This window comes from Anomalospiza imberbis, chromosome 4 (assembly GCF_031753505.1).
Source record: "Anomalospiza imberbis isolate Cuckoo-Finch-1a 21T00152 chromosome 4, ASM3175350v1, whole genome shotgun sequence".
In the NCBI taxonomy this organism is placed as follows: Eukaryota; Metazoa; Chordata; class Aves; order Passeriformes; family Viduidae; genus Anomalospiza; species Anomalospiza imberbis.
The window spans coordinates 33,569,255-33,591,009 of record NC_089684.1 but is presented as its reverse complement, the minus strand read 5'-3'; the positions used below and the strand labels follow the sequence as shown (position 1 = coordinate 33,591,009).

Sequence of the window (21,755 nt, the reverse complement as noted above, 5' to 3'; positions counted from 1 at the left end):
TGAAGCCAACTTTATTATACAGAAGCCTATATTTATAATATAATCTGCTGTCCACACTCTCCTACCTAATACATGATTGTTAATCCTAACTGTCCACGTGTCTAAGACTAAATGCTAATTGGATCACCCAATTCTTCACGCATATTGCTGTGGTCGTCTGGCCCACCCTTAGTCCTCTTTTTTTTTCTCTTACTCTCCTGAAGTTTGCTGACAATTTTGCTGATTCTCGCTGACTCTTCTTCTTTTTTCTGTCTTCAAGGATTCACTGTCCCTGTTCCTTGAACTGGTTACTTTGTTACCAGAAGGCTGGATTGTGCATCTGCTGAATGTGTCCATTGTCCTGCAAAAAATCCTCAACCCATCCTCAGCCCATCATCAGCCCACTCTTGAGGAGTGGTATAAGTGAAAGCAGAGAGGCCTTGAGAATGTGAAGGATCTGGAGGGGAAGCATGCGAGGAGTGGCTGAGGTCACTTGGTCTGTTCAGCCTGGAAAAGAGGAGACTGAGGAGTGGTCTCAACTCAGTCCACAACTTCCGCATGAGAGGAAGAGGAGGGGCAGGCACTGATCTCTTCTCTGTGGAGATTACAACCCAGAGGGAATGGCCTGAAGCTGTGTCAGGGAAGTTTTAGACAGGATAGTAGTGTGGCGGCGCGTTTCGGGGGGGGGACCCCCTGGGGGTGTCCCCGGGGGGTCCCCCAAGGCTGTGAGTTTGCAGGTAGCAGCAGGCAGGCAAGGAGACTCCACACGGTTTCTGAGGGTGCTCATTAGATGAGGGTTTATTGGGGGTCCTACCCCCGGGAGGCTGCATGGTTTCTGAGGGAGAGGGGGGAAAGGGGACTGAGGGGGGAAAGGGGAGGGGGAGAGAGGGGCTGAGCGGGAACCAGCCAGGAGAGCCGGCGAAGAGAGAGTGAGCACCATCCCCCCAGCAAACTTAACAGGGAGATTCAAAGTGGGCGCGGAACAGATCGGGCCAATGGGATTACAGACACAGGATACTGCAGGGGAGGATCACAGGCTTGGAATAAACCATATATTTTCGAGAGGTGAGACTGAGCATACCATTTAACTAAAATATAACACCACATAGTAGGAAAAGGTTCTTCACCCCACAGGGTGTTTGGGCACTGGAACAGACTCCCCAGGGAAGTGGTCACAGCACCAAGCCCAACAGAGTTCAAGAAGTGTTTGTTCAATGCTCTCAGGCACAGGGTGTGACTCTTGGGGATGTCCTGTGCAGGACTAGGAGTTGGACTCAATGATCCTTGTGGGTCCCTTCCAGTTCAGGATATTCTGTTTCTAAATCTTACAGAAGTAAGGTCCTGTAAGATTTTTTTGTGACCTATGCAAGCCGGGGCAAACACTGCAGGAGCAACAAGATGAACAGTAACAACCCAAGAAAGCTGTAAAGTTGTCTTCTATGCATTTTTGTGCATTTACTATGCATACCTCTGCAGATAAAAATGAGATGAGCTAGCATTGCTGCACATGGCCAGGGAAAAGCTGGCCTGCCAGGAAGGGATTGCTCCAATCTATGGACTTTTACAAAGGTGCTACCATCCTGTTTAGTCATGCACTTGAAATTGGCCACCATAAAAATTACTGAGAACTACTCGTGATAGCAGCACTAATGGAACAGTGAAGATGACTTGCAGTTATGCAGAGGAAATACAAGTTTCAGGACAAGGATTATGGGAACTGGCACTGTAAGAACACCTTTATTTAAAAACACAGTGCTTCTACCATTTGACTGAGGCAAGAAAGGTTTGATGGCATCAATAAGTACATTCTAGAACAGTAATGATTCCCAAATAGAAAAGGGCACTGGGATGGAAGGGATTTTGTCCGTGTCTCACATATCCTGTGATCACGTAAGCAGCTGAGATAAGCATTAGTGTCCTGATAAGCATTACTTTAGACTGAATTGCTTCCTGGTGAAGGTAGGTGCTAATTAAAGTATGGAACCACTATTTATTTCAGGTTAAACCACTAAATATTAGATATAGTGTTTGACAAGATCATAGCTAGAACATGCGGAAAGACTGAATAAGTCTCTTGAATAAATGAACAGTGGTACACTTTTTTGTGGCAAAGAGGAGTGAGCCATGCTAGACATTTTGGCAGAGTAAATTAACAGCAAATATTTATTACACAAGGATGGCGTTCATGTTGTTGACTTGGGTAATAATAAAAGTACAAAGAAATGCCTCCTTAAAAATAATCAAGTCATTTCCACAATCAGTTCAGCAAACTACTGAACAGTGGGAATTACATCTTTCCCTCTGGTTTTAAGAGAACTTCTTCATGAAGTGCAGTTTGAGGTAGGCAATGGTAAGGAAGATTAGTGTCATGCAGGCCAGAGCCAGGTGGTTCTGCCACAGGCCCCAGGTGCTTGCATCGATGCCTTGACTCTTCAGATACTCCTCTCCAGTACATGGCCTACAGATAAATACACACACACATTGATAAGCTTAGTCACTTAACAAACCACTCAGCAGGATCTAGGAAGATCTCTAGAAGTTGTAATGTGGTTGCATGTGTGTAGCAGGCTGGGCAAACAGCAGCTATATGTAAGTTGTTAATTTTCCATTTGTAAATTTGCTTTTCTTGTAGCTCCAGTTTCACGTTGGAAGCTGAAATGGATTTTGTGAGGCTGTACAATTGTGTGTTTGCATAGCTCTCACTAAATACAGTTTGAAGAAAAGTAAGAAGCATAATGCAGATATTTCTAGTGTTATAAATACTAAATATGACAACAAGCAGAATGTTTCATGCAGTCAGAATGCAAAAACCCAGTCAAAGGCTCCTTTTCCATGTAAAACTCACAGATTCTCTGGTCATTAGTGAGTATCTCGGATACTCAGACTGATGTTCTAGAACTTCTAAAGCTGCTGATGGTGGGATTCATTTCAGTGTACCAAAATACTTACATGTGGCCTGTCTGTCGACAGCTACTGTCACTGCTTAAAACTGTATTGTTGCTGCTGCCACAGAAGTTCAGATCAGTCAACTCATTGATCTGTAAAGCCTTTTAAAATAAAAGAAGCAATGACAACAGAAATTATTAGGTAAACGAGTAATACATTAACAAGATGAAATATAATGCAATAAAATTAATTCTAAAAATGTACTGGTATCACTATTTTATTTGCCAAATCCCCATTTTTAGCAGAGTAGCAGAGTTCTTTTTTTTCTTTTAAGAGAAGAATGTATATAGCCTGTACACACCTGCTAAAGCATGCACCACAACAAGCTTTACCACTTCCCCCAGGCCAGATTATTTCTGCACAGGCACAGTGAAGCCCAATTTTCTCTGCAAAACGTCACTCTGGCTTAAATTTTCACAAATTAGGAGAAAAACATTAGCCTGACAAGTTTTTGTTTGATTGATGGAAAAGACAAATAGAAGATTTTTACTTTTTTGGGTGGAGATAACATTGTTCTTTACTTTGAAACATTTCTGTCCAGCTGAAATCCACTGAATGTAGTAGTCGTGTCTCTCATATGAGGTGTTTCCAAATTACAGAAATGAACTCTTCTAAACAGCAGTTGGTGCTAGTTGATGAGAAGCCCTTCTTGTTTTAAGATACTGCACAACACTCCAAAGTTGTTGTACTTAATTAGCTTTCCTTTTGCTCATTAGGCCATCAAGTGTGAAGATTTCATTATCATGATTAAAGACATTCCTTTCTAGCAAACCATTTCCAGGTTTGTACACAGGAAATTAGCGCACTTACTGTCATTCCATATCGAGGGATGCTAAAGTATTTGAGCCAGGAGAGCCAGGACATGACGCTTGTGAGATTGACCAGCAACCCAGAGAAAATCTAGAGACAATGTTTACCAAAAAAAAAAACATAACAAAACCAGATTACAAATTACATGCTTTTATCATGTGTCCTTCTCTAGCTCTTGACTTTGCTTCTTCAGATAAAAAGGAATGGGAAAGCATTCCCTGAGGAAGAAACTCTTCCAGCAGAAGAACAAAAGGGAAGGATTTATATGTTATCGAGCTTTGGGCCATAACCTCAGGTCCTTCCCCCAAAACAAATAACAAGGAATGCTTTCCCCTGTGCAGTAAACCCACATGCTTCCTGTCTAGGGGTCCTACATGGGTTCACATGAACTCTGCTGCTCCTCAGTGTGGGACTGCTCTGGGTTTTGCCTGTGTGCCCTGAGTCTGAGGCAGTGTGGATTTTGGCTGTAGATTCAGCTCTGCCTCGTCTAAAGTGCCTGCCTCCTGACTGTGGCTGTGTGTGGCCCAGTTTAATATGCCCAAGGTGGGCTCTGCAGCTGAGGAGGACAGCTGGGCTAGTGGTCTCAGAAAATAGAGGGCTGCATGTCATGTTCTCATCCAATTAACATTTGCCTTTCACGAAGTTAAGGGAGAGAGAATGAAATGTAGCCCTAAGTGGCTTTCCTACTTTCCAGGCAGTTTTCTGTTTGCTAGAGCCACAGAGAAGAAGTCAGAGGAACCATTCTCCTCCTCACACCCACCCCTCCAGCCCCTCATTTCTTGTTCTTTCAAAAAACAATTCAGAATAGTCCATCCCACAGCATCAGAATACTGAAATCAGACAAATCAGGATATGTTGACCCCAATAGACTTTTTGCAGAATTCAGCTGAACTCCATGCTAGTAGGATTTCTGGATTTCAGCATTTCTGGGGTTTCGTGATCCAGACTAGAGAACTGAAAAGTGCTACTCACAATCATGAAAACAAACGCAACAGTCATGAGCAGGTTTGCTATAGAGACCACGCTCTGTCCTGCTGCAATGGCAAGTGCCATGGAAGTGGCTGTGTAGGACACCATCATAAGAGTGAACATCATTGTAAAGAAGGCTTCTACTGTTGGTTTCAAACCTTAAAGATCAAAACAAAAAGGGTTTCAGAATGATGTTGCTGAAAGCTCTGCCATAATCTGATCACTATCCTGACTTTCCTAGTGTGTCCTGCTTAAAAATTACATCTTGTCTGCCAGCACAGGCTGTGTCACTGAGACCCAAGACTGCTGTGGTGTTTGTGACAGCCCTTATGTGTCTGTCTTGGCAGTGGAAGAGAGGATGAATAAATAGTATGCCCAAAACTGCAGTAAGACTGAAGATAGTAGAATGTGTAGAAGTACTGTACTTCACACATCCAAAGTGGCTGCAAGTTGTCCATCAAAGGAGAAACTTCTAGTGCACTTCCATGAGAAGCAGCTGTACAGCATTTCACTAGTTTCCAGCAGAGAGCTCTCCTAAAGAACTTAGCAGCCTTAAGGTGGTTATGGATTCAGTAGCAAGGTCTGTTTCACTCCAGTTTCACAGTTTGAGAGCCTCTTGCTGGTGTGGCCTTGTTTCCTATTCCTTAGCGCAAAAACTCAGATCACAGCCAACAAACTGATATTAATTCACACAGTATTAAGATCTTAAAACAAAACCTTTTCTTTTAGGTGTTCCTGCAAGGATCAGAAAAGTATCTTGTAAAAGTCATCAGAAGCGAAGAATGCCACAGATGAAAAGGAATAAATCAAAACTACATAGTAAAGGTTATGGCTTCCTTCTAGGGACAGTGAAGATGAGACATGTCACAGATTCTCTGATGAATGCTTTAATCTTTGTGTCTTTTCTGTAGAAAACAACATGGTGTGCTAAAAGTAAGCTCAGTAGCCAATGCCACACCAGTGTAGGGATTTAGCTTATATAAATATGCATACACATCTATAAAATGCACGTGCCTCCCCCCATGCACGTGGGGGGAGGTTGGAATGAGACTGTAGGAGACCATACTTGCCTAGCATGAAGTAAACTATGCAGGTGAAGATGATGCTGGGCATAGTCCTTATGGGTATTAAATCAGCCATTAGCTTTGCTATGAAGTATACAGATGTTCTGTAGTACCCACTGATATATTCATGTCTGGAACACAGAGATAGGTACAGCACATTACAAATTTAGCCACTAAAAACCAGTTTGATGTTCACCACTTGACAAATGAATTCTAGCTCAAACTGGAAGAAAGTCTTTCATACTTAGGCTACAATGCAGCTGTCCAGTAAGCCTATACACTATAGAACTGGTGACATTTTCATATGCAAGTGAATATGGGTACTTGTGCACATAATTTTCAGTAAATTTATGTGTCATGTTATTGAGAGAGCGTAAAGTTTGAATAATTTTCATATTTTATACAGCATAATATGCATAGCTTTAAAGAATCCAGTTAGATGATAATTATTGCCCTCACTAGCAAGTCACAAACTTATTAATCAATGCCAAAATTGAGTATTCAAGGGTGTTTTACCTACTGTGTCAATAATATTACACTCTAAGCCAGTTGTAATCATAGGTACCTTTTGGGGGGTTTGCAGACAACTCACTAGCAGACTAACAGAGTACATTTGTAATGAGCACTATCATTGAAATAATTTGAAAATTCTGCACTAACTGTACTTAAATAACATTTACAGCATGTCAGACAAACTCACAGTCTAACAGCAGAGTCTGGTAAATTTTTTGTATGTTTTACTTACATAAATATCTTCTTTTCCACCACAAAGAGTTCAAGAGCTGAGACACTGCTGAAACACTGGTTGGTGGTCAGAAAGAACATTGCACCCACTCTGCAAAATAGCAAAACAGTGAGCTGTTATTTAAAATGAGATGTAAATGTAGTGTTTCCACAACAGAGTACATAAATCCACTTGCAGTGCTTGAAGTTTGGCACTGTTTGACCTCCCATCCCAAAATCCATGGGAAAAGTCTTGGCTATGAGTCTGAGTCTGTAACAAGCCTGACACAGATGTGGTATAGTGATTATTTGGTTTTGGCATGCAGTGATAGCACATTCTCTGATGCGGTCAAAATATAGAAAATCAATGGAGGTTTCTTTTGAGGGACTGTGGTTTGGTGTTTTTCTTGATGCAATTTCCTGACACGTTAAACATTTTCAGATAGTGAGGCATTTTTCTGCTGCAAACAAAGAGGAACCAAATAAATAGTGTGAGAAGTAGTTTTCACCTTTTCCACAAAAATTTAAGGCACTTCCTACTCAATTTAAAACTGGGCTGTTTTTAAACAAATGCTATGAAATCTTACAGGATTAAGAACCCAGAGGTTTCATAGTGGCAAACTCATGTGTCAGGTCAGGTACATACAGCTATCAAAATGATACATAGAGCAGCATAATTTGAAAATCTCTTACCTCTGGTAAATTCAAGTGTGTGAATAGAAACAGTTGCAAGATTACAACTTTAGTTACCTAGGTTTATGTCCCCACAAGTCTGTATATTTTAACAGTCTCAGTTCTGCAGGGACCTTGCTAGAGGAACAAAATCACATCCTCACTTCCAAGTCACACAGGCTTGGCCTTACTGATGTGAAGGGAAGCATTTGCTTTAAAGAGGTATTAAGCTCCTTTAAAGGGAGCTTTATCAAATTTTTGAACATCCATTACCTAGACTGACTGACCTGTTCTGTAGTCCAGCAGAGTTCTCCTCAAGTCCAAAGTAGATGGCGCCTACAGTCAGTCCCAGAAAAGATGTTATACAAAGCTAAATGGGAAAAAGAGAAAAGAGGAGGGAAAGTATCATTCTCATTGCTTCAAAGGTTTTCCTGACTGCCAGGATGAGGATGACAGTTTATTCTCATGCTCCACACTGTGTAATTACTGGGCTCTATCATACATCTTACTCATGGGATTGTTTTTAATGAGATGCTACAACAAGGCTACAGATATATTGATATTTGCAGTCTGTAACTTTATTACAAAAGTTATTATTTAAATAACAGAGATAACAGCTGCTGCAAGGATGTCATTTAAAAGACTGAAATGTGTGCATCACACTTTTTAAGTGCTAAATGCAAATGACAAAAAATCTCAGGAAAACAATGGTATCAGGCAGTTCTGTCATTTTTAAGCCTGAGTAATGCATGAGTCTTAACACCATAAACTACTTGATCCTTGGCACCTTCTCACTAAAATCCTGCTGAAAGGAGAAAATGTCAGGGATAATTCAGCTCCTGAGGCAGTTGCAGTGGAAAGCAGGGATCATTTCAAGACCAAATTGGAGCAGATTAATGAAAAGAAGGCTTAATGAGCCATGGACCCCTAAAAGAATGCTGGACAAATCCACCCCTAATGAGGGTGGGGAGATAAAAAAGATTGTGAGAAACGAGTCAGAACCATTAACCTTGGGCTATGAAGGAGGTTCTAGAGAGCCTAATTCTTGTCACAGGGTCAAGCTTTTACAAAGCAATTATTAAGGATCTCCATAGTACCAACACACAGGCACACACACATACTCACAGCCTTTTAACCTCGGGGATTCTGGACTTGTTTTACCTCCACACCAGCCATTTATTCACTCATTATATAAAGCATTATGAAGATAATTTACACCCCCGGCTACAGGCTGACTTTTCTATTGCCCTCTCCAGAACTGCTGAGAATTGCAGTAGGAGTTTTGGTGGTGCTGTGGCTGTAGAGTTTGGCCCATAAATTAGGGGATTCCCAAGGATTAGTCAGTCTGCAGCCGGACATTCTTCATTTTTGAAATCAATGTGCAGCTCTGAAGGAGTCAACACTTTTGGTTCTGATCCTTCAGAAAAAGCACCACTAACAGAGCCAGTGATTATCTTTCATGGCAGATGCTGATCCCCATTGTGGACTTCATGACACCTTATCCAGAAGACATCATCACCAATATGAACAGTCAAATAACCAAACAGCACACACTTCATGAGACTGCAAAAATATTTTTGCACTTCAGCCAACTGCCAGCACTTCATTTTGTGCTGAAGTTTAATGAAGTATGCAAATGTATTCTGTTAACTTTTCCTAGCGAGGGAGAGGATTTGAGGCCAAACCCCACAGTGCCAAGCCTGGACAATTAGAGTCAAATCTGAAGAATGTTCTTGAGCAAATGTGTGAAACTACTTGGGACATAATGTGCTCCTGGCTGGGAGCAGCAGAATACCCTGCTGGGACAGGTCTTGCCTCTCAGAGTCTTTCAGTAGTCCAAAATTAATTACTGAACAGTCCCACATTTGGGAGCATTCAGGACACCTTCCATCCCCAGATTCCTAGACACTGAGCACTCTTCCTTCAGATGCTTACTGCAGTCAAAATATCAAGAGGCAAAGCCATCCCAGTGACTTATCTAGCAATCCAGGACCCAAATAAATTCAACATATACTACAAAACCATAGACACAAAAAGCCTTACCTGAGCTATGGAAGCCTGAGGGTTTCCTATCAGGTTTTTAAATGTGCGCCTGGACACCCATTTCAGCTGGTGGAGGAAGGAATTAGCATATGTGATTTGCTGGAAAAGTCCTCTGATTTTCTTTTTATTTCCTGAAGATATGCTCTCTAAATGTGCTTTTGTTTCTTGGTAGTAGGCAGAGTTGGAGTATTTTTCTGCTAATTGCTCAGCCAAGGTCTTATCATATCCAGAGCATTCTTCAATGCTCTCTGCTGGAAAGATTAAAAAAACAGAAGACTTAAGATGCACACATAGTTCTAGTGATTCACTGCACTCAGTCCCATAGCAGACAGTTCAAAAGAGTTGGTATAAATAAGACAAAAAAAAATCTGTGTTTGTCTGTGCAACTTCTCCCACAGGCAGCAGCCTCTCAGCTTTCTAACCAGGCAAACCCTTGTCTGCCCAGGGAGTTGCAACTTGGCAGCAACATGACTTTTAATCAAAAAGTGATTTTTACATCCCCTTTGCCCCAAAGGTTTCTGTAAGTAATCTGTTTCACAGATAACAACATAATCCTGGACTTCCCAGACTTTTAGATCCAGGTAACCCTGCATGTGTCTACCTTGATCACATATAAATTTCAGCTGGATCTCTTTTTTTTTCTTAACTATGATACAGTGTAAGCTTTTGCAATGACAGATATGATGCGTCATATCTGCCAGCTATAATATTTGCTAGACCCTGATCAGAGCATTTTTGTAAAATGATGGCTGGTCCTTTGGTAAAGGTATAGTGAAACTGTGTTTGGGCACTCAGCGTATTCATTACTTCATTTGCCTTTTCACTCCTGTGAAAAGAGAGTAAGCTATTACTGAGTGGCAGCAGAAAAGTATGAGAAAGCGTGCTCCAAAAAATAGGTGAGAACTGATTCGTTACTTTGGGGATAATTTCTGCCTTAGCACAACTTCAGGGAAACGTCAGATGAGCAGTGGTACCCTATGTCTACTCCTTCCCACCCTGTTCAGAGGAAAGAAAACAGTAATTTCCTAACAGAAAAATTGTTACATTAGGTAAAATAGTCAAGTCATAACTGCATCAAATTATGTCCTTAACAGGAACAATTATCCTGGTTTATCATGTCTGCTTCTGCAGGATTTCAGCTGGTTTGCCTTGAAGATGAAAGAAGCTCTTTCTGTGTGCTGAGAGTGACCAAAACAGTTTCTTAAATTCCCATTCCCACACATGTTAGGATAACTTGACTCAGCTCTGGATTTCATACCTGTGTTACTTTCATCAGCCTTGTTCATTGTCACGGCGGTGGAGTCTCCATTGATTACATCCAGGAAAAAATCGGCAGGGTTGTTGTAGAGCTCACACAGGTAGCCTGTGGTGACAGTGACACTGTGGTGACAGTGTTGTGAGCCCTGGGTGTGGGGCTGTATGACTGGCCAAGTGCTGTGCTTGGCTGTCAGGAGCACAGCCACACATCCTGCCCATGGAGCAGCCTGCACCAAAGGCATGGCAGCCTTTGGAAGGTCCATACTTTCCTGAGGGATGAGTGGCACTGCCAGGCAGCACCATCAGCAAAAGTGAGGTGACAGCTGGCAGCGTGCTCTTCCCAGCCCTAGCCCAGGCTTTCTCTAATTAAGATATACCAGGAACAGCTCACCCAAATCCACAAGTGAGTCAAGAGGAGAAACACCCAGAGAAATGCTAAGCTTGTTAAAATGCTGGACTTGCTTGGACATGCCGTGTCCAATTCTGGCCCAGAGCTATTGGCATTTCACTCAAGTTGGTGCAAACCAAAGGTTGGCCCTGCTGGAAGTAGTGCTCACCAATGGACTGAAAGTATTCAATGGCATGCTGGGCCGGCCCATGGTACAGCAGTCTCCCTGCAGCTAGCAGCGTCAGGTTGTCAAATAGTCGGAATATGGAGTACCGAGGCTGGTGGATGGAGAAGATGATTGTCCTTCCTTGTTTTGACATCCTGAATGTGAAGGATGACAGATGTCAGCTTTGCAAGTTGATTCAGTGTTTAGATAAGAGCATTTGAAAGTTCAGTTAAATCTTGATGAAGTCTGATTAACTTGGTATGCCAGAGAAGGAAGAAGAAAGGAAAAAATATAAAAAGAAAATATTTAGGTCATATTTACAGTGTCTGTGTAAGAAAAGAATTCTCATTTTGAAGAGAGAGAATTCATTCAGTTTTTTTCCTACCCCATTTGCATCCTTGGCTCACTGGTAAATAATTACATGTCTGAATTCCCTGTTTGTTCATTTGAACTGTAATTTGAGTCAAATACAACTGAAGTCTAGCAGAGTGGAGTGCTGAGAACAGGAAAGCCACCACCTTTTCAGTAGCAGTAGGACAGCATTAGCAGTGCTAGCATCAAGTCCCGTTGTTGGTTCATCCAAAAACAAGATGGCAGGATCCGTGATGAGCTCCATCCCAATATTGGTCCTTTTCCGCTCTCCTCCAGACACCCCACGAGAGAACTGGGTACCAACCTAATAAAAAAACCAAGAAACTTGACTTGTTTGGCCCAAAGAGATAACCTTGAACAAACAGTATCATACCCATGTGGCAGTATTTGGGGAGAGTTGTAAGGAATTTTGCCCCTACACTCAGAAGCAGATGTAAATTTTTGTAGCAGATGTTATCTCACACATAGCCTTGTTCCTAATATTAATATTACTTGAGGTCTTGTCTTTTTCTCCAGCCACTAACTTTCCCTTTCACCTTTGTCTTTCCCTTTCCTTTTCCTTGAAATGTAGTACCATACGGCAGTACCAGTACAGGTCTCCATAGAGAAATGTCACTAATTATTGTATTACTGAAACATCCTGTTGAAATTTACTTTTTTTTTTTAATCTGGCATGATGAGTAATTTGGTAAATTAATAAACCACTTACTACATTTTAAGTAACATGTTTACAGGCCTTACCTTGGAATCTGCCACTTTGCTCAAACCCAATTCCTTGATTATCTGATTCACTCGTTCATTTTTTTCCTGTTCCTTCACTGACTTTGGCAAGCGGAGTGCTGCTGAGAACTTCAAATTTTCTCTTACAGTCAGGGTTCCCATGACCACATCATCCTTCATTTAAAAAAAAAGGGTAGATACTTGGTGGTTGCTCAGCAATTTCTATTTAATCTACCTATGTTTTGTGCTGTCCTTGCATGCAGAGGGACAGTAGCAGCAGCCAGAACATGCAGTAAGGTGCATCTTCAATGCCCATGTCATAGAAGAGTTTGGATTTCGTGCACATAATTGTATTTGCCTTAATTCATAAAGCAATGCCACATAGGAACAGCCTCCATCATGCATGATATCAAAATATATAAACAGCAAAGTATTAAAAACAGTCCCTTATGTATTCTTACCTTATTCAGATTTTTGGAGGTGTTGAGGGACTCAAGGGCTGAAGGGACCTAAGGAGCAGCTACAGCTCAGACCTTTATCACAGTGTGTTTGCCTGTGCAGCCTCAGCCCACCGCAGGTGAGAACAGGGAGAAAAGAGGGAAGGTAAAGAAAGGTTGGGTCCATGTGGGTTAGGTGATGGTGTTCTCAACTTGTTTTGTCAAAGGAGGAAGGAGGGGAGGTTTTTAGATACCATCTGCTTGTCTCTTGCAAAGGGAACCTGTCAGTTGTGGGAAGTGGAGATTTACATGTCGTTTGAGGGACCACCTTTCTGTAACATGCTGACAGTAATTTTAAGGCTTTTTCCTTGATTCTTGGATCAAGGCAAGGTGTTTGCAACACAGCAGCAATTTCTTACAATAGAATCCACAGTCATAAAAACTGCTTACCTGTACTACGTACCCAGAGGTACATTTAAAGTTGGCAGGCTGAGGAGCTCCATTGATCAAAATGTCACCAGAGAGCCCACGTGGATCCTTCCTTGCAGCCAAAATGTCCAGCAGCCTAAATGAAAAGTTGGTTACTTTGTCAGATGAACATGCAGGAGACAAAGCCCTCTGAACCACAAACCCAGCTCATGGAACAAATAGCTACATAAAACAGATCACATGAAACGTCTGCAATCTAGAAAATCCCCAGCAACTTTCAAGGACTGAGTTGCTTTTGTCCTGGTTTCCTAAGGAAAGGAGATCCATGCAGATCCATGTCCATTTTTTCAATAATTTGAGTTTACCCTCAAATTGGTTACACATTGAATGGTGTGTAAGGAGTGACTGTCAGTAAAGTGTGGACTAAAACTGTATTTCACCTTTCTCATATAATCTGATTGTCTTTTAGAATTCAAGTATTTCTCAGTAAACAGTGAGACTTGCACAGTCCTAAATAAAAACTCAATCTTTCCCTGAAGAGAAGTCCATTACTGCTAAATGTGTACAGTTTCATTTTCCCCTTGGTGTAATTTCTGTGGAGGGCAAAAGGTGCACTTACGAAGATTTACCACTGCCAGTGGGTCCCAAAATTGCATTCAGTCCTGGTTTCATAATGCCACTGTAAGACAAAATGGATAAGTTTTACCAAGTAGTTAGGGTGGGATTATTTCTTTGCCTGTTTCTACTGGCAGGCCAATGTAACTTATCTGTACAACTACTTTCTGCATGCCATTAATTTTGGAATTAATTAAGCTGCCTAATCACAAGAAATATTTAACATCAGACTTCACCTTAACTTTTTATTCCTAATTCAAGAAAAACTAATAATCATATAATGAAGACAGAACAGAAACATGACTAAAATGTAGCAAAATCTGTACATGTATTTTTACCACATGGATCTCTACAAGAGAAGCATGCACTTGCTTTAACCATACTCAGTTCTAAAGGTATTATTCTCTCAACAGAGAAAATAATAGTCCCTGTAGGCAGAATAAACTAGGGATTTGTCTGCACTTAAAATGCAATTGATAGTTTCTCTGTATCTGACATTAAAGCCCCACAAATCTCAAAAGCCAGATGGCAAATGTCAGAAATTACCCAGGAAAGTCAAATGAGGTACCACATGGCTTTTGAGAAAATCAATAAAGCCTTTCAGAGCTCATGTTTAGCAGGTGTGGAAATTCCCTGGGCAAAGAGTAGGACAGACAGAGCTACACAAAAGGGTGAATATTTATGACAGAAATTGGAGTTAGGGAGCTGAAAGTCATGGTTGACTTGGAATGGCATATTGTATGCCAATGCCTTGCCACTGAGTTTAACTACTGAACTGTGAATGGGCAAGTTTTATTCACTGATTATTGAACAAATGCCATAGTGACATGACTGCCTTACTGCAGTAGTGCACACAATTGGGGAAAAAAAACCACAAAACAACTCAACAAAAAATGCCAAAACTCCAGAAATCTTTACATCTCTTCAAAATTAACCTGACCCTCGCTTATATTAATGTGTTAAACATCTTAAGTTAAACCCCCCAAAAAATTAGCCTTTCCCAAAGCCACCTAAGGGAAGGAGACACCATGAAGGACACACTGCTGGTATCTCAGCTAAACACCCTGGCATAGTGGAAGGATTGCCAGGGCGTGTAGAGCAAGCAGAGCTGGTTGGTGTGCCCAGTGCTGATAGCAGCCAAGAGAACTATACCCCCAGGGCCAAGGGAAGTGTGCTCTCTGATTTACAGGCTTAGCCCAGGGACTGAGGACCTGGGCTTAAGCACAGCTGTCAGCAAACACGAAGCAACTACACATACAAATAATTTTTGTAAATCTTGGTCTGCATATTGTGCTGAATGGCTCAGTGACATGAGTGAAGTCAACTCTCCAGACAGAAATAAAACTCACATCTACTCTAAAGAGATGTTTAAATACATACTTGACATCTCTCAAAACTTCTTTTCTGGTGGTTTTTTGGAAACACAGGAACCCAGTCTTTGTCTTCACATGGTAGCAAATGTTGTGGAAGGTGAGCACGCTTCCTACTCTGCCAGCCAAGTCTGGCAAGGACTGCATTCTGCTGGGAATGCCATCTGTACTGGATTCTGACATCTGAATGCATAGGTGTGGCTGGCCTTCTGCCATCTTTCCTCTGGACATGAAACACAGGAAAGAGAATATTTGATTAGGTATGAAGAGGAAAGGTGTGTCTTTTGGGCTCAGTGTTTGGCACGGGGCCCATGGTGGGCTTGGAAGAGGCCCATATAGGAGTGTCTCTTTTGGATAGGAAGGTTGGGTCCTGTGGGCTCAGACCTGGAGATGACACGAAGCTGATAAGGGTCTGCCAGATGCAGGGAAAAAGAAGAATTTCCCTCCACCCTCATGGTCTGCTGAGTTGGGCTGACCTTGCGAGACCACAGCTGCCCACCCCGCTGCCCTCTGAAGTGAATATCTGCTCTGGCACCTGGACTTCCTTCTCTAGGGTCTGTTTCTCTCACATTTTGTCACTCCTCTCTCACAGCTGCTGAACAACATCTTTTGCCCTTTCTTACACATTTCCAGAGAAGATTTATCAGCATCACTGACACACTCAACTTTGCCTCAGCAGCTGGAAGTGGCTGTGTCTGCCACAGCACAACCCCATAATCCTTTCCCACAGAATTCTCCCCCACCAACTACCCCTCACCAGCAGCACCTGGCCACAGGCAGCAACTCTTCTATTAATCTAAATAATTTTGCGAAGAATATAGCAACATGGAAACTGACACTGCTGCCAAGCAATTCTCTTCCTTGGGTTTGATTTCCATGTGACAACTAGAAGGTAGTTGTAGAATAATTAAAGTTATCTCACCTCCTTCATGAGCCAGGCTTCTGCCTGTGAGCCATCCACCTGCACAGTGGAGCATCCCTGGCTGTCCCTGTGCACGCAGACCTTTGTCCCCTTTGTTCTTCCTTAAAGGTCATCTGGGGGAGAGGCAGGGTCTGGCCTCTCTATAAAACATGTTGACTCATCAGAGTCTAGTTACTTCAAATGTCACAATGGGAAATATTAGCAATGCAATAGTTCATGGGAAGCAAGAGGGTAGATGATCAGCTGGGAGCTCTGGGGTGACCAGCTCCCTACCTCAGCATAGTTACACTGCTTACAGCAAGAAAGAAGGCAAATTATGACACAGTTTCAGACATGCTGAATGAATTTGAGAGCCATTAGCAAAAAGAACCTTGGGGGAAAAAAAACCATTTAATCTAACAGGCTCATATGGTCACATAAAAACCCAAACCCAAGCCCTTATCTTGTCAGTTTGCTAAGGGTGCTTGACAGACAGCTGGGTGTTCCTTGGTGTCTATGAGCACAGTGAAACCTCTGGAAGCTTAATGTTCAGCAATCAGCCTATCTCCACATAAAGGCTGGTTCATCCATCTCCCAGTGATGCTTTCTCAAATCTAGCCCAAGATTGCCTCTTCTGAGAAAGCTGCAGCCTTCTGTGCTGACAAAAATATAAGGTCTTAATGTTTTAGTAGCCAGTAATCTTGGCCCAGTGCAAAGAAACCATGTTTGAAATGTAATTACAATGCATCTAGCTTTAATTTTAGCTAAAATGTATTTTGAATAAGTTGAACATCAATCAAGTGTGCAACACTTAAAATATAGAGGCCTTTTACTGATAAACTGCATACACTCTCACTGGTGCCAGAGAAGATTTACCTGCCTGGAGGAGGACAGGTAATTTTATATGGCTATTTTTCATGCACTTCCTGGGTTAATCAGTCAATCACTTCCTTTTGAAAGGATGCTTTGGTAAATTAAGAGATGTGCATTCAGAACTGCAGCAGGAACTTGTAACTTAAAGTCTCACCAAGTGCTGAGCAGATATTTGCGGAGCTAGGTACTAAATACTCAACCACAGGGGCAACACCACATGTAGGCATTAGAAAATCCCTTGAGCTGTTGGATAACCAAGCAGCACAAAGTGAGTGCAGGAGACAGTGTGATTATGACCTTGATATATCACTACATATATAAGGTATTTGGATCAGTATTTTGCTTGATCTCATTTTTTTCTCACCTTAATATTTCAGTATTACAGATGCAACATTATGAGCAAATGAGAAAAAAAAATGAGGTAGAGTTTGACCTCAGACATAATCAACAGAATGGTTACATTTTTCTTTGTTTCAATTCGATTTTATTGGGTTTTTAGTGGTTTTTTTTCAAAGACCAGCATAAAAATGTAGCTCAGCACTTCCACTGAAATTTCTGAAATGCTCTTCAAGAAATAAACATTTTTTTAGGAATTAAAGAAATTAATTTTTCCAGACTGAACTAGACAGGTAGACAATAAGCAGAGAATCAGAAACTGTTTTCACAAGTAAAGGATCATACTGTCTTTACAGTGTCGTTCCTAACAACAGACAGTCTGTAATAGTCAAATTTAATCTATCAATCAAGATAGGATGAGATTGTACACTTCCTTGCAAAAATGTGTGTAGAAGCTATATAATTAAATCAGGTATGGGAAGAATTACATATATCCATAGCAAACAGTCTCTCAATAGCTATTTAATACAGCTGTCAGCAGGAAACTTCCAGTTCAGGAAGGCTTGATAACACAGATTTCCAGAGAAAAACAACATTCTTTGCTCTTGTCCCTTGGGAAAGCATTAACTACTGGGAGCTGTGAGCAGAGGCTGGATTCAGGTCTTACTGGACCTCTGGTTTAAGTTGTCACAGCCCTTCCTGGCTGCAGGGTGCTTGTGCCACTTGCAGGGAGAGGGTGGGGTGCAGCAGGTGGAACGCCTGATACATGGATTTACCTGTGTTCTGTTCTTCCCTTCAGGAAAAAAAAAAGAAGGAAAAAAAAAAAGTGTATTGCTGGGGACATGCCATTTATCAAAGTAAAAAATCCCATCTATTTCAAATGTTACATTAATACTGAAAATAGCATTTCACACTTTCAGAGTTACTAGAATTTATTGCAGAAAGAAATTTCAGAATGCTCATTCGCTTAGAGCTGGTGTGGTTGTTTCTGCTGTATAAAATCTGTGTTGGCTGCTCTCTTCTGAAAGGGACATAACCACTGCAAGTCTCCACCACAGCAGCTCCTTGAGCTGGCAGAATGACAGGGCTCTGGACATCCTGGTGGGAAGGGGCTTGGGGAAGTCCCAAATTCCTGCTTCTCCCTCAGAGCACAGATTTCCAGAGAAAATTGTTGGTCTGACACCAACACTAGACTGGGTCAGCCGTGGCTTTGCCTAGGTGATCCATGGAAGCCTCTGAGAGTGGCCATTTGGATTTCAGCTCACAGTGTGCTGGGAGAAGATGAAGTGCAAACAGTAGAAAAGATGCACACATGCTAAAATTAGGCATTTGATTTGCTTTGCTTTTTTGGATGTCTCTCTTTTGCTGTGGAGTAAAAAGTTGCAGTGAGATAATCAGTGTGGTATTTTACAAAACAATTTTCCCATTTCTGATCTAGCAATAAACTTTGCCAGAGGAACAGAGAGTCCTGCTCCTTCACAGCTAATGTAATTGTCAGCTGTTTGCAATTGTTCCTCAGAAATTGAGTTTTTAAAATACTGCAGATTCTACCTGTTTAAAAATAATTATTTAAGTTTAATGTGACATACAGCCATGAAACATTTTAAGTCAGAGCTTGTGCAGGACAAAGAAACAACCAAGATGAATGTTAATCAAATCAATTTCTATGCAAATTTTAAATTAAGTTTCTCAGATTTCATTGCCAATGGCTTACAAATACTTACTTTAGATCAGAAATTAGCAGGAGATTCTATAACAATACGTACTTCCTTCTGTATTCAGATGTATTTGTTAATCTCAATAAAGTGTTTCATATTCTCGTCATATCAGCCCTGAGTATAGTACGCTTTGCATCAGCAGAATAAAAGATTTATAAACTCTCTGGAAATTTTGCATATTTTGTTTGTTTGGCCAAATAGTTTTGAAATAGTTCTATTGCCACTGATTTCAGCATAATTTCAGCGCAGGTCTAATAGAAAATCATTTTCTTCAGAGATATGTAGTCACAGAAAATTTTGCCAAGAGACAAAGTACTGGATCTAGAGGTTTAACCTTTTGTTAGTGGCAAAATGAAACTACTTTCTTTAAAACAACCAAGAAATCTCTTTGCCCACTGTTTCAATGCAGATAAAATGAAGGTTTCAGTACAGTCATTTTCCTGAGTATTCTTCTGAGACTTGTAAAGTACAAACTGTCATTTTTCCTACACACACAAGGGAACTAAACAAAACCATCAAACAACAACAAAATGTGCTACAAAGTTCAGTTGATTCAAACATGCTTGAACCACAACAAAGTGGAGTCTTTCAAACAGTTTCAGTAAACGTATTTGTGTCCTTTAAGATACATTGTCTATATAAAAAGCTAAGGAACATTTATTCCTGTCAGTCTTCCTGCAAAGCTTTTGGCACCAGAGGGATTTGCAGTTCAAATAGAAAAAAAAAAAAAAACCACAATAAAGAACAATACTTCAGGAGGGGTAGTAAAACTGCAAATAGCAAAATTCAGACGTGCATTTTTGAAAATCCAGGCAGTTACTCAATAGATTTTATCTCTATGGAGAATAAGCATTGAAGTTACTTAAGGACGAAGAGATTTAGAGACAGAGGCAGCTTTCAGCATAATTTTCTAAAGGAAGCTGTCCTAAACCCTTTTTAAAAACAGTGTGTTTCTTTTTTTGTGGATACTTGAATGTGCCAGAGAAACCACAGTTGAGTGTGCTGTTATTTCTCTTATTTTTAGTGGGTACAAAGTTAAGTCTTGCAGCCTGCAAGCTGAAACAATACTGTATGTGCATTTTGGATTTTCGATATATATAAATTCACAGAAGCTGTAACCTTTCAATATATATAAATTCAAAGAACCTTTTCTCCCCTCTTCTTTAGCCATTTCCAGGGATGTGGACTGACCAGAGAATGGCTGTGGGGATGCAAAGGGGTCAGGACCATACATTCCTCTTTCTCAGGAACTCGAGCAGGAAATTAAAACTATTTGAGTAAATGAGGATAATGCGATTCAGGCAATCTGTAAGTTAATTGCCAGTCTATTTACCGTGGATTTGCAATCTACCTTCCATGAAAAGAGCCCTGTGTGTTATGGGGACTGAGCAAGCATGCAGGCATTTGCACACCTGTTAACATACATGAGGGAGCACCAAGAATGGCAGCTCCCACAAAATTTTCTCATTTTTCACCATTTTACTGGTTTTAATTTATGCCTTGAAGCTTCCCTGCCCCCGCCTTTTATATAGCATATTTTCATTGATTTCTTGCCTTCCCAATAAAATCCCTTGAAAAGCTGGGAGAAGGCAGGTGAGCGTTTTGCTGTGGTTTCCTTGGCTGTTGGAGAAAAACAGCTGCTGAATATCATTCCATAGCAATGGCAGTGCAAGCAAATCCATGGACGAGGAAGCAAGCCACTAACTACACCGAGCTAAATCTGTCTGAGTAAAAGGGCTGAACTGCTGCTACTGACTCACTCACCAGCAGCAGGTCCGGGTAGGCGTTGCAGGGCTGCTGAGGAGGTGGCAGAGGCGCTGGAAGGGATGCAGGATCTAGGAAAGGGAGGAACACAGCTCCGGCGGCTGGCTCAGCTTGCAGGGTCGGGCAGCGCCACCCGGATCTCACATCTGCTGCAGGATGAGCTGGCAGCTGGGTACCCTGTGCTCCGTCACCCCGGGGAGTCTCCACCCTCTCCCTTTCTGGGGAGGGCAGGGCCAGGACGAGCCGCTGCTTTCACCTTTTCTCCTTTTAGCTGAACAACTCGTAAACTGCCACAACCCAACCACGCCAGTAGTGGTGACGCTATGAGTAAAGGAGAGCATCTCCACCTGCCCGAGGCTTGCAGCCATGAACAGAGCTGGCAACGCTGGCAGGGTGGGATGAATTCCAGCATGGCATGTCAGACAAGGCTCAGTTGGCTGTGATATCTTCTCCCCTGGTGTCTGGGAGACGGACACATTTTCCTTCAGTTCCAAATACCTGCAGAAATGCAAAGGCTTTTCTGAGCCCATCAGAGCAGGGTTTTCGCAGGACAGTATGTGGGTATGACATTGATACTGTGGAAAGAACCAAAGGTAAGGCAGCCTTTGTTATACAAAGTAGGAGCACTGGTCCCCAGCTGAGGTTACTGGGCAGCATCAGCCACAACTTTCCAGGAGCTGTGCTAACTGCGAGCAGGATCAATGACAGGTATGCCACTTCTCCTATGTGCTCCCTGATTCAGTTTTGCTTTCCAGGACAGATGTAGCTTCCAATAATCCCAAAGATGAGGTTGGGCAAACTCTGGGGGATGCTGAAGGAACTCCTTCAGTTCTGTTGGCACCATCCCATGTAAGGGCTCTGCCAGAGCTTTGACAAATGCATGAGCCCATGGAGTCACAATCTTTCTCCTTGGGAGATGATGCAGAAGAGTACAAGTTATGGATGGTTTCCATTTAAAATCATGATTTTTTTAATCATCTCTTTTTCCTAGCAAGACTCATCACTAATTATTAAACAACAAAGCTGCCTGTAAGAGCTCTCCTGGACCAAACACCACAGGGCTAGATTTTTTTTTATGTAGCTATAACCTGGGAGAGGTAAGTATATCATTGTTCATGAACCATGCTCCTGAGACTTTGTTCTTTCCTTTATCAATGATTTTATAACAACTAACTTCAACTAACTCTCTACTGTTAACTCTCT

At 41.7% G+C, this 21,755-nt stretch overlaps 1 protein-coding gene across 2 annotated transcripts; it reads right to left on the bottom strand.

Annotated features, from left to right (window-relative positions):
- Positions 1 to 2,139: 2,139 nt before the first annotated feature.
- On the bottom strand, positions 2,140 to 20,639 carry LOC137472592 (broad substrate specificity ATP-binding cassette transporter ABCG2-like). 2 transcript variants are annotated; one of them, XM_068187871.1, is made up of 16 exons: positions 20,553 to 20,639; positions 14,971 to 15,183; positions 13,595 to 13,654; positions 12,997 to 13,111; positions 12,131 to 12,283; positions 11,536 to 11,693; positions 11,021 to 11,172; positions 10,465 to 10,569; positions 9,207 to 9,457; positions 7,451 to 7,533; positions 6,514 to 6,603; positions 5,775 to 5,899; positions 4,708 to 4,862; positions 3,736 to 3,825; positions 2,929 to 3,026; positions 2,140 to 2,437 (listed from the first exon to the last, which is right to left on the bottom strand). In XM_068187871.1, the coding sequence occupies exons 2-16, from the start codon at positions 15,174 to 15,176 to the stop codon at positions 2,287 to 2,289; spliced, it is 1,992 nt and encodes a 663-aa protein (XP_068043972.1). In that variant the 5' UTR covers positions 15,177 to 15,183; positions 20,553 to 20,639; the 3' UTR covers positions 2,140 to 2,286. The 2 variants fall into 2 exon arrangements, with proteins under 2 accessions (XP_068043972.1, XP_068043973.1); XM_068187872.1 differs by having other exon boundaries at positions 9,207 to 9,454.
- Between the last annotated feature and the right edge of the window lie 1,116 nt (positions 20,640 to 21,755).

Bases quoted from the DNA above. Each gene is read 5' to 3' on its own strand.
- LOC137472592 (XM_068187871.1), bottom strand. From the start codon at position 15,176: ATGGCAGAAGGCCAGCCACACCTATGCATTCAGATGTCAGAATCCAGT. The intron at 11,173-11,535 runs GTGGTGGCTTTC...CTTCACATTCAG, and splicing joins GTCCTACTGCTACTGAAAAG to GATGTCAAAACAAGGAAGGA. The intron at 3,826-4,707 runs GTGAGTAGCACT...CATTGTCTCTAG, and splicing joins TTGCGTTTGTTTTCATGATT to ATTTTCTCTGGGTTGCTGGT.